General features: G+C 37.9%; 1 protein-coding gene across 1 annotated transcript in view; it reads left to right on the forward strand.

The window, feature by feature from the left end:
• The window catches only part of SUCLG2 (succinate-CoA ligase GDP-forming subunit beta), a 303376-nt gene that overhangs the window by 170761 nt on the left and 120243 nt on the right, over positions 1 to 12372 (forward strand). Inside the window, exon 7 of the mRNA XM_006160361.3 lies at positions 5939 to 6035. Coding sequence (XP_006160423.3) covers positions 5939 to 6035 — 97 coding nt within the window. The remainder of the gene's footprint in view (positions 1 to 5938; positions 6036 to 12372) is intronic.

Consider the following 12372-nt stretch of genomic DNA (forward strand, 5'->3'; position numbering starts at 1 on the left):
AAGACTGAAGTCACAGGACAGCTTAATATGACTAAAAATCCATAAGTTTCTCAAGTATGTCTTAATTATCTTCTATGCTATTGTGTTCTGAAAACATAACTGCAGTGAATTGTCAACTTGTGCCTCTAGGATTTAGACTAGAGAAAAGATCTGATAGGTCAAGTTCATAAAGATTACTGATACCTCTGGGAGAGGTTTTTGCCTCTGGCTAGTGTTGAGAACCATGCCTGAATGTTGGTGATAGTTTCTGGAATGCAGTAAAGTATTTAACTTTTTTTAAGTGTCATGACTTTTCCAACAACTATATATGTATATATGTATATATATATATATATATGCTCAATTTTAATTAGTTTTTAAATTGCTTATCAAACATTAAAATAACATTAATTGGTGGCAAAGGCAAGAAAAAAATGTTCTGTAAAATCATAATGTGATTGACCAGTTGATTGACCAGCAACTGACCAGTTGAACAGAAGAATATTTTCTTTGACCTATGTTTATTTTCTAAATTTTTATTTATTTATTTTTTGGGGGGAAGGTTTTTGCTAAAGGGTCCGTGCGCTCACCAGAAAGAGAGAGAGACAAAGAGACAGAAAGCGAGAAATCGTCCCCTGGGGGGATGGCCACGCTGCAATCCCATCTCCTCCATTCTCCTCTTGGATCCTGGGCATGCACGCACACGCGCCTGGCATGAGTTTAAGCCACCGGGTCCGGGACTTAAACCACAGTCAGCTACATGGGAGTCCAGCAACATAGCATTACGCTAACTGCTGGTCCCACCTGTGTTTAATTTATTTTTTAACATTTGGAGCTAATTTCAACTTGTCACAAGCCCTGCCATTCCCTTGTAACCACTCTGGCTCTCCTTGTAGATCTTACAGTGCAGATTGTTCCAAAAATGTTTATAATCTGTTTTAGTATAGTAAACATTATAATTGCAGGCACCCCCAAAATGCTGTTTATGTATAATTATGATAGCATCAACCTACTAAAAAATTCAGAACACATGCTAAGTTTATATAGAGACTTAAGAAGTTCTGAAGCATCCCAAGTGTGCATCTGTGGATGAATGGATAAACAAAATGTGGTATATACATATCACAGAAATTCCTGTAACTTGGAAATAGAAGATTCTGATTCATGCTATAGCATGGATGAACCTTGAGGACATATGCTAAGTGGTAAAAATCTGTAGCAATAAAAACAAGGTCTGGGACCAGCAGAGGGCGTAATGGTTACGTCACTGGATTCCCACATGGATGACTGACTGCAGTTTGAGTCCCGGTTCTGGTGACTTGAAACTCACACCAAGCGTGTGTGCCCAAGATCCTGGGAGGAGAATGGAGATCCCCCTCAGGGGTGATTTCTTACTTTCCCTTTCACTGTCACTGTCTGTCTGTCTGTCTGTCTGTCTGTCTCTCTCTCTCTCTCTCTCTCTCTCTCTCGTGAGCATATGTGCCCTAAGGCAAAAAGCTCTCAAAAACCAAACAAACAAAAATCAGAACTGTTTGATTCTATCTATTTGAGGTATGTAGAATAGTCAATTTCACGGAGATACAAAGTAAAATGGGGGGCCAGCAGTTGGCGTAATGGCTATGTCACTGGACTCCCCTGTAGTCAACCATGGTTCGAGTCCTGGACCTGGTGGCTTAAACTCCCACCAGGCGCATGTGCGTGCATGCCCAAGATCTCAAGAGGAGAATGGAGGAGGGACCAGCAGTTAGCGTAATGGCTATGTCGTTGGACTCCCACATAGTTGGCCGCGGTTCACGTCCCGGACCCAGTGGCTTAAAACTCACGCCGGGCGCATGTGTGTGCGTGCTCAAAACCCTGAGAGGAGAATGGAGGAGAAGGGATTGCAGCGTGGCCATCCCTCTTGGGGGGAGATTTCTCACTTTCTGTCTCTCTGTCTCTCTCTGTCTGTCTGGCGAGTGCATGTGCCCTATAGCAAAAAACCTCTCCAAAAAAAAAATAAAAAGAGGAGAATGGAGGAGAAGGGATTGCGTCATGGCCATCCCCCTAGGGGGGTGATTTCTTGTTTTCTGTCTCTCTATCTCTGTCTTTCTGGTCAGCACACACACCCTATATCAAAAACCTCTCCAAAAAAGAAGAAAAAGAAAAAGAAAAAAAAAAAGTAAAATGGTGGTTGCCAGGGTAGGAGAAAGCAAAGAATGAGAAGTTGTTTAGTGGGTATAGAGTTTCAAGTTTGGGAAGATGAAAAGTTTTGGAGATTAACCTCTGTGACTATACTTCCCACTGCTGATCTATAAGTCCACTTAAAAATGGTTGAGATAATTACATATATTTCATCACAGCTTTTTTTTTTTTCCCTATAGGAGAGCTATGAAGTGACTGGCATACGGTCTTACATATATATGTACTCAGAAGTTATTTCTGTTACGTAGTCTCCCCTTATCAGTCATTCATTCAGCCACTATTTATTAAATGTTGACTCTGTGCAGCAGCTGTATAAGTTGCAGGGGATGCCACCATGGCCAAGATAGACAGGTTGGCTCCCCCATGCAGCTCATATCACGGGGCATATGGATGATTTAGAAGCCACCCAAAGTACAAAATGTATCCATCAGTGTGTTCTTTGACATCTTTGCACTTCAACTCAAATTCCATTTGGGTAAAGTATATAAATAAAGAAACATTAAATAAAGGAAATTATAAAGGTACCAGCAAAAACAATGTTTAAATGATCTCAGAATAAGACTGGCACTTTAAGATTTTGTACAAAGATAGAAGACATAAAGAAGAGACTGACAGTGTTGTCAGAAATGTTCATATGGCAAAAGTAGCAAAAACATTGTCGAAAGATAAATGTTGAAGGAGAAAAATCTTTGCAATTTGCATGATTTAAAAAGCGAATTGTATTGGATGCCGGTAGATGATGTAATGGTTACGTTGCTGGACTCCCACATAGTCAGCCATGGTTTGAGTCATGGACTGGGTGACTTAAAACTCATGCTATACACGTGCGTGCATGACCAAAATCCCAAGAGGAGACCAGAGGATAAGGGATTGCTGGATGACCATCCACCTGGGGGATGATTTCTTGCTTTCTGTTTCTTTGTCTCTTTCTGTAACTTTAGCAAGTGCAGCACATGCCCTATAGCAAAAATCTCTCTTTAAAAAAACAAAGACTGTTTTCACGTAAAAACACCTCCTATGAATTAACAAGAAAAAGACCAAAACTTCAACAGAAAAATGGGCAAAATTTAAAGGAAAGGAAATACAGGTATTTCTTAATCTAATAGGATATAAGAAAACTTCAAACATTTTGTGGAAAAATGGAATTAAAGTATGAGTTTATGTTGGCTCAAAAATGTTTTTGAAATTCATGCATAACGTTTTCATAATATGTATTTTCCTTGGACTTTTTGAAGACCCCTTGTATATCTCAAACTCATTCATAATAAAAGAGATTTAAATTAAAACAGTATGTGAGATATCCCTTTTCACCTACTGCACTGGCAAAGATCCAGATGGCTGATAGTAATGGGTTGAAAAACAATCTCTCTGATACAGGTTTTTCAGAGTAGAAGTTAGGGACAGCATCTTCTAAGAAAATTTAACAGACTCTGGCTATTTTAAATGCCTATACCCTTTTCCGCTCTGCTCTGGAGAATTTTTCTTACAATTGTTTACTCTTATGTATGATATACATATGGAGATAGTAAGGCAACATTGTAAATAATACAAACTCTTAGAAGCAATCCAAACAGCCATTATTTAAGTGGCAGGTTAAATAAAGTATGGTAACAAGCTTAGTTGGGATAATATCCTGGTTAAGGCTGCTAATCAGTGGTTCAGGCCGCATAAGCCTGGCTTCAATTCCTGGTCTACTCCACTCTAAAATTCAGGTAGTCCTAGCTACTCAGGAGACTGAGGGAGGAGGATCAAGATAGTGAAGCCCTGTCTAAAAGTAAAAATTAATTACGGAACATCCATACAAGATATGCAGTTAATTAAAAAAATATGTGTTTGTGTTGCTGATGAAGGGTAGCTAAAATCTGTTAAAAAGCCAGGTATAGACCCAAGTTTTATTTTTTTATTTTTATTTTTTTTAAGATGTAAGAATACACATATTGCACATGCATAGAATCTCTCTTAGATGGACAAATTGGTCAAGGTGGCTGCTTCAAGGAAGCAGGAAAACTCTTGCTTACTTTGGGAATTTTATAACATGTACATACCATCTACCCATAGAAATATCAAAAATATTCAGTCTTACTCAGTTGGTATGTTTACTTATTTATATCCTCTGGGTTTCAAATTAGAGCTTAAGAAAACATACAGATAGACATGAAACACAGTGAGGACAACAGTTCTTCAGTCAAATCTGAAGCCACATTCAGTATTCACCCCAGTGGAGATTTCTTTTAGGGAATTTGTTATATAGTTGTGTAAGTGCTGAGAAGTGTAAGTACAGACAGAAACATAAACTAAAACCAAACATTGCCATGCAACTTTTTTTTTTTTTTTTTTAATGCTTGAGGGACAAAAATGAGGCACTGGTATTACTTGACCTCGGATATAGAAGCTAGAGCCCTCGTAGGCATCTCTAGCCAGAGCCAGAGCGAGGGGAGGAGGTGCTACCCAAAGCAGAAAGCGAACACAAACCCCTGGCTTTCCTGTCTTCCTTCCTCCTGTCTCACATCACTGCTTCCACTTGGCTAAACGGAGCTGAAGGTTAGTCAACCCAGGAACCTTGAAACTCAGCCTATAAGAACTGACTCCCTTGATTACAGAGTAGAATAGGGGAGTGCCTAGAATGGATAGCAAATAAGGCAGGACTGACAGACTCCGAGCATGACAGTGGGACATCCATGGCTAGGAAATAAAAGGACCTGAGAATGAATCCGATCCCCTACATTCAGCCATGATTGTACAGTCCTGCTCCGTTGCAGCCTATGCTCTGCTCATTGTACATGTGAGCTTTCCAGGGTCATGTCACACATCATGCATGTTGTCCTGTGACCAGCTCACATGTGCTAGCAGCCTGCTGTGTCATGGGTGGTGAATGAAGGTTGGTCAGAAAGAATGCATGAGTGAGTGAATGTCTTTTTCTTTATTTTTTTGAGAGAGATTTTGGCTATAGGGTATGCGTGTGCTTGCTGGAGAGACAGAGACAGAAAGATAGAAAGTGAGAAATCACCCCCCAGGGGGATGGCCACACCACAGCCTTGCCTGAGTTTTAAGCTGTCCTGGACTCAAACCATGGTCAACTATGTGGGAGTCCAGTAACGTTATCATTACACTATCCGCTGGTCACATGAGTGAGTGAATTTCAAGAGGAGTAAGAAAGAAGTCATAAAGTATAACATCAGTGAATCTTAATATTTTTATCCTTTTTGGTTGATGCCTTTGGGACAGACTGTTTTCAGTTTGATCTATACAGTTTGGTTACTATACTGTTGAGGACTTTTATCTTCCTGTCTTGCAACAGTTTTCATTAGACACTCAGTAATTGTTGTTCCACAGCTTATGAGTTCAGATTGATGAATACAATAATTGTGTTATTCTAGTATAATAAGGTAGAACTAGTCATTATAAACTCTCAAAATCATGTTTACCTTTTACTTAAATGGAGTTTGTTTGTATTAATGATTGTAGCTTATATTGTGGCATAAATTTGCTAATAGGGACATGATAATTTTAAAAAAATGAACGGCATTTTAGGCTCTACTGAAAATACTTTGTTTTCTTCGTAATGGTCTCTTTTGGTGTCTGGAGGAAAGCTGAGCAATTCCTTCTAATGTATAGCAGCGGAAATTAAAATAATTATGCTTTTCTGTTTTTCTCTTCAGAAAACCTAACTGGGAAAAAAAAAGACATAACTTGCTATCTTTAAGGTTTCATTAATGCAGCAAAATATATTTTCTCTTAACTGCTTTGGTGTAATTCCATTTCACTTGATCACATTTAGGCTGCAGATCAAATTAAGAAGCTGTATAATCTCTTCCTGAAAATTGATGCTACTCAGGTGGAAGTGAATCCCTTTGGTGAAACTCCAGAAGGACAAGGTAAAAAAAAAATAGAAAAAGAGAGAGAAAACAAATGAATATATTATAATTATTTATGCATACCATAAATTAAATTACACAAAAGACCATAGCAGCAACTTTGCATTAATTTCTTTAAGTAATTTAATTTCTGCCAGTTTCAAATGTTCCCATGATGCAGTTGAACATTTCAGCACTTGGTTTTGTTTGCAGCCAGATGCCAAGCCTTGCAAGAAAGTTATTTTGTGTTTTACTTAGAAATGTCCATCTACCTCCCTGTCCCTTCTGTGTGTGCACACACGCGGGCGCACACACATAGGCACACATGCACACACCCATTACTGCTACTGTTAAGGTAAAGATTTGAGTGGGGAAGGGAGCCACTGCACTTGGTATGTTGAATGCACTTGCTTTTGTGATCTGGAACTTTCGGAAGCAGTTTAGTTTGCTTATATCTATGTGTAATTTCACCTCACGTCTCATACTGGTTTTATACTATCTTGGTGAAACACGTAGTCCCCCTCACAGTCAAACTGTTTCACCTTCTTCATCAGCAGCTTCTGCTCCAAGTAAAGAAGAGGTGACATTTTTGTGGAGAAAGTTTCTACTATCCATCAGGTACTTGTAGAGTATAAGTAACTGTTTTGTATTTCAGCAGCTATCACTATTATGTTTTGTCTTGCATACAGCAGTTATTCAATAAGTTCTTACTAATTTGGTAACAAAAACATATGAATGTGGTGGAGGTGGGGAGGACATAGGATGTTTCTCCTACAGTGTCTTGTATGTTGTCTAGCATATTGTGGGCAGTCAGTACACAAGGGTTTCCCAGTGAATTGGTAAATGGCATTAATTATTATATGCTAAAACACCAAGTTGCAAACCGAGGTGGGTGGTATAGTGTTTACGCCTTAGCATATTGCTAAGATTATTTAGTCAGACTCAGAAAAGCTAAAGTATCATGTCTTTGGAACCCAGAGAGGTCTGGATACACATTCTGGATCTGCTATGTTCTAGCTACAGATTTGGGCAAGTTACTTGATCCTCCTCCCCAACTGTAGTCATGTGGTAAAAACGATACTACCTATCTCACAGAGTGATTGTGAAAATAAGGTGAGCTGGTACATGTATAAACATGCAGTGACAGACTCAAAATAGGACAGTCTCTCATATTCATAAAAACACAATTCCTCTTCTCATACCAGAAAAGGTACAGTAATCAGACAATCCATGAGTTCATGTTTAGGAAGTAATAATATATTTCATGGTTGACACAGATAACCACCAAAGAAAAATATGTGCTAGATATTTATAAGCAAACTAACTTTATTCATAAATATATTTTTAGAAATATGGCTGTAAATGTGATTGAATGTAAAAAAAAAGTCTAGATAACTAAATATATAAATAAAAATTCTACTCTAAAAAATACGGCTGTAAATCATCAGTATTTCAGGAAAAGAGGGTAGGAAGAGCAAGAAACTGTATTATATGCTCATATGCCTATAATTAACTTTTATATACATTCTTTTTTGCTCTTTAACTCAACCAAGCAAAGTTAGAAGTTGTTATTTCCATTTATAAAGGATAAAAACATTAGCATGTCTCCCTGTGGACAACTACTTACAGGAGCTGGGATTCAGTCCCACATCTCTCTGAGTCCAATGCGTATGTTGATTTTGATATGCAGACTGACTTAGCACACCATTCCTCCTTTTCTACTTTTTTTTTCCATTTAAACTATTTAATATGCTTTAATCAGAGTGACCTAGAAGTAGTCTTCAGTTTAGGAATAACAGAATTCATGCATGATGCATTCAGTGGCTGATAATGAAATTAATAATTGAAAAAGGAAGTTCAGTATAAAAGTTCTTAAAGATCGTATTGCTCTTGAAGCTAGTATTTAAAAACAGCCTAGTTATTTTGTGTAAAAAAAAAAGAAAAATTGGGGGTCCGACAGGTGGCGTAGTGGTTAAGGGTGCTGGACTCTGACATGGGTAACCACAGTTGACTCTCACATGAGTAGATGTGGTTCAAATCCCAGACCTGGCAGCTTCTTTTCTCACTTTCCCTCTTTCTCTCTCTCCCTCACTCTATCCCTCTCTGGTCAAATATATATTTTAATATATATACATACATACATATATACAGTCAAATAAAGTAATTCTTTTTCAAAAAAATTCATAATTCAGCTATGGAATGGCCTAAAAATCAGGCTATAATATTATTTTTATGCAACCCTTTGGGAAGTACTCAGTCACAAGGTGGGGTCTGGCAGTAGGGAACAGGGTTATAGGAACTTTTTTGTAGAAAGAATTTACAAAACTGCATAGAGTCTGAAGTTTGCTTTTTCCTCCCACCCCCACCCCACCTCAGGTTTTTGCCATAGTGCATATGCACTTGTGGGAGAGAGACAGAGAAAGAGAGAGAGAGTAAGGAATCCTGCCTGTTCCTCCCCAAGGGATGATAGCCATGTTGTAATTCCTTCTCTTGCATTCTCCTCTCAGGACTTTTGGGTACACACACCTGGAATGATTTTCAAGCCACAGGCTCTGGGACTCAAACCACAATCATCCAGTGTGGGAGTCCAGTGCCTCTAACACCATACCACATGCTGGTCTCCTAAAATTTCCTTTTTAACTTTTAAGAGAAAGGAAAATTCTTGAGTGTTTTTGGAAGGAATCATCATGAAACACATTCTGTATATAAAGTTCATTAAAACATGTTTTAAGAGCAAAATTATCTTTAGCTATTAATTTGTTCATTGTACCATAAAAATTTAGCCATTGAATTATAATCACAGTTAAATTAGTGTGTTGGTTTATAGCTTTAATGAGCAGAAGTCAAATTAAACCCAATTAGGAAATGGTGATTAATGACCAAATGTACAAATTGATCTTCATCATTGTCAGAATCCCCTAAAGCTGTTCTTTATTTAGAAATGGTAAAAATAGTCATTTATATCTTAGCAATATTGATAATATTTATAATCTGAATACTTAAATCATTTCCATTTAGATCAGTAATAACAGAACATCTCACATTAAAACTTTTCTACTGAAACTTTGATCTAACAATTACTCTTTTTTTAAAAAAAAAAAAATAAGATTTTTTGCTATAGGGCATGTGCACTCACTGGAGAGACAGAGATAGAAACCAAAAGTGAGAAATCAACCCTCATGGGGAATGGCCACACTGCAATCTCTTCTCTTCCATTCTCTCAGGATCTTAGGCACACACACATACATGCCTGGCTTGAGTTAAGCTGCTGGGTCCAGGACTTGAAGCATGGTTGATTATGTGGGAGCCCAATGATATAACCATTATGCCCTCTGCTGGTCCCTAATAATTATTCTTTTAATTAAATAGTTAATTTTTAAGAGAGGTCTTTTTTTTTTTTTTTTTTTTTTTTGTTGTTGTTGTTGTTGTTGTTTTTGTATAGGGCACATTTGCTCACTGTAGAGACAGAAAGAAAGTAAGAAATCATCCCCCAGGGGATGCTGTGCTACAATCCCTTCTCTTCCATTCTCCTCTTGGAATTTTGGACGTGTGCACACACACACGCACCTGGTGTGAGCTTCAAGCTTTTGGGTCCAGGACTCGAACTATAGTCAGCTACGTGGGAGTCCAGCACCTTAACCACTAAACCTCCTGTTAGTCCCCATTATTCTTTTAATTCAGAAGTTTAAGGTGCTAAGCATCACACCAAGCATTTTTACTTTAAATCTAGTCATTGCGTTGACTCTTTGCAGGGGAATTTTCTTGTTTTTCATGATCAATGAGGAACTTTTAAACTTTTTTTTAATCTGAATTATCTGTTATATATTCGTATAGCCAGTGATGCATGGTTGAATGAAAAGTAATGACTTCTATTTCTGCAAAGTCACCTGTGGAATTTTTGCTTTTTTTTTTCTTTCCAATTTCTTTCTCTCATCAGAGTGAGAAACAGACATAGAAAGGCAAGCACCCTCAACAGTGTCTCATGCCATGATCCCATCAGAAACCCTCCCATGAGCCAGGATCATAGGCCCAAGTGCCTGGCATGTACATACAGGTTGACCAAGAAAGTGAACCCGTGGTCTTCCATATGGATCCAGCATTCACTGTAGTACTGACCTGACCCTCTTTTGGGGAATTTTTGATGTAGAGAAAGAACTGTAGTTTAAGAAGTATTTTTTTTTCCAATATGATTAGTAATCTGATTCAAAGACTATAATTTGACACTACCAACTATAGTGTGACTCTTTGCTAGGATTATAATAAATAGTTGTTAGTTGCTAGTGACAGAAGTCTATTGGCCCCTGGGTGAGGAGACTTATTACAGGAAAGTCTACAGTATAGACTGGCTTATGTCCAGAAAAGAATCAGGGATTCTGTGGTCTTCCAGCCCTGTATATCTTTAAATTGGTTTCTTCCTCAGCCAATCTTTCTGTGGCTGACAGCAAAGATGGTTCACAGTGCTCCTCATTCTTCCTCAGCAACCTAAGAAATTCTATCAAATGATGGTGATTAGCCTTACTTGAGTCACAGATCCATACCTGTGCCAGTCACTGAGCAGGAATCACATAGTGTAGGAGAGAGGCAGTTTCCTACTGGAAAAAGACTGAGCGAAAACATGTCTTGGGGCCAGATAGTTGTGTAGCAGTAACAAAAGTAGACACAAATGGTAGGGTCCCAGGTTTGAATCTGGAGTCCTCCCTGTGTGTGCTGCGCACATGTATGCCCTGACTCAGGCTGACTGAGGCTGGGGTAAATTGCACTGTGAGAACCCTATTTAGGATGCCTGTCTTTCTCTCTCTTTCTCTCCTTCTTCTGTCTGTCTCTTATGGAAAAAATGAAAAAAAAAATTAAATATATTGTTTTCTATGAGAATGACCAAATCTTTACTGAACCAAAAGGAAACTGTTACTTGAATACTCAGAGAAATTTATTGCTTCTCCAACTGCATGCCAAATTAATTCATTAAACTTGTGGCTGAATAAGAAGCATTATTTATTTATGTATTTGCCTACCTATCACTGTGAGATTTTGCATCCTATTCCATTTCTTTCTACTTCTAGCCAGCTCTACCTGGACACAGACTCCTTTCTCTAGTGACCTTAAAGCAAGCGGTTCTCAGAGAGGAGAGTGAGCATTTTTGTCCTCCAGAGGACATTTGGCAGCGTCTGGGAACATTTTTGGTTGTTACAACTTGGGGGTGGTGCTACAACATGTCTGTAGTCCAGAGATTAAAAATCCCAGCTCTAATGCAGGAATCATCATTTGAAGCCCTAATCTATTCACTGAACTAAAGGAATGAGAACCAATTTGAAACAATGACTATGTGGCCAAGATTCCTTGAGAATTAGGCTGGATGATCCAGCATTAACCAGTACATCAAATTCCTTTCTTTCTTCAGACTGATTTCCCTAAATAGCCACCCCGTTGCTTCGTGTTAGCAAGCGCCCATGTTGCTGGTGGGTGTTTCTCTGTTTCTTTCTTTATACACAAGACTCTATTTTCAAGAACATTTTCAGTTCTCCTCCTCCCTCTTCTCCCTGCCCGCCCCGTATCTATTTTCTCTTTCACAGCAACTAAAGCAAAGTTCTAAAAAGTATACAACTCTTGGAACATCAATATTTGATGGAAAGTGGGACTAACTGAAAGTATCCACATTTTAAGACCATCCTGGCAAGGCGCATTCCAATAGCACTTTATGGTTATTTATCACAAATCAAACTCAGTACCTTGCTTGAAGACAGATTATTTTTCAAACTAATTATGACAGTCTTATTTCCTGCTGCTTTTATGTTTCTTTTATATGTAAGTCTCCCCTATGAAATGTATTTTTCTTCTGTTTAATTTTGTGGCACATTCTTCTGTTAAAACTCTAGGGTCAGAGGTCTCTAACTACCACTCAGTCATGTTTTCTATCAAGTTTGTTGAATTAGCAGCTCATGGAATTTCACACCCTAAACAAAACAACAAAAACACCCTATGAATATAAGTACTACAGCTTTCTTTGATATTTGTTCAGAAGCAAAATTCATTTGTATAATCTATCAAGCATGTAACAATGTGCTTTTGATGGTAAAAATTGTTTTATAAATATTAATAGGTATGTTTTTTCACCTACTTTGTACACATAATGGCCTTTGTTCAAGATGAATTTCTGTAGCACTGAGATTTCAGTAATGTGACATTGAAAATCTTAATGTATGAACCAAGCTCAATACCTCCAAAAACACATTTTACCATAATTGTTCATTGTTTTATTAAATGAGAAAGCAAAGGTTTGAGCAAGTCAAGTTTATTTTATTGCCATGCTATTGACATAGACATCAGTCTTTTTTTTTTTTTTTTTTTTTTTTTTAATAAC

The sequence above is a fragment of the Tupaia chinensis genome, unplaced genomic scaffold, assembly GCF_000334495.1.
Source record: "Tupaia chinensis unplaced genomic scaffold, TupChi_1.0 Scaffold000682_1, whole genome shotgun sequence".
Classification (NCBI taxonomy): domain Eukaryota; kingdom Metazoa; phylum Chordata; class Mammalia; order Scandentia; family Tupaiidae; genus Tupaia; species Tupaia belangeri.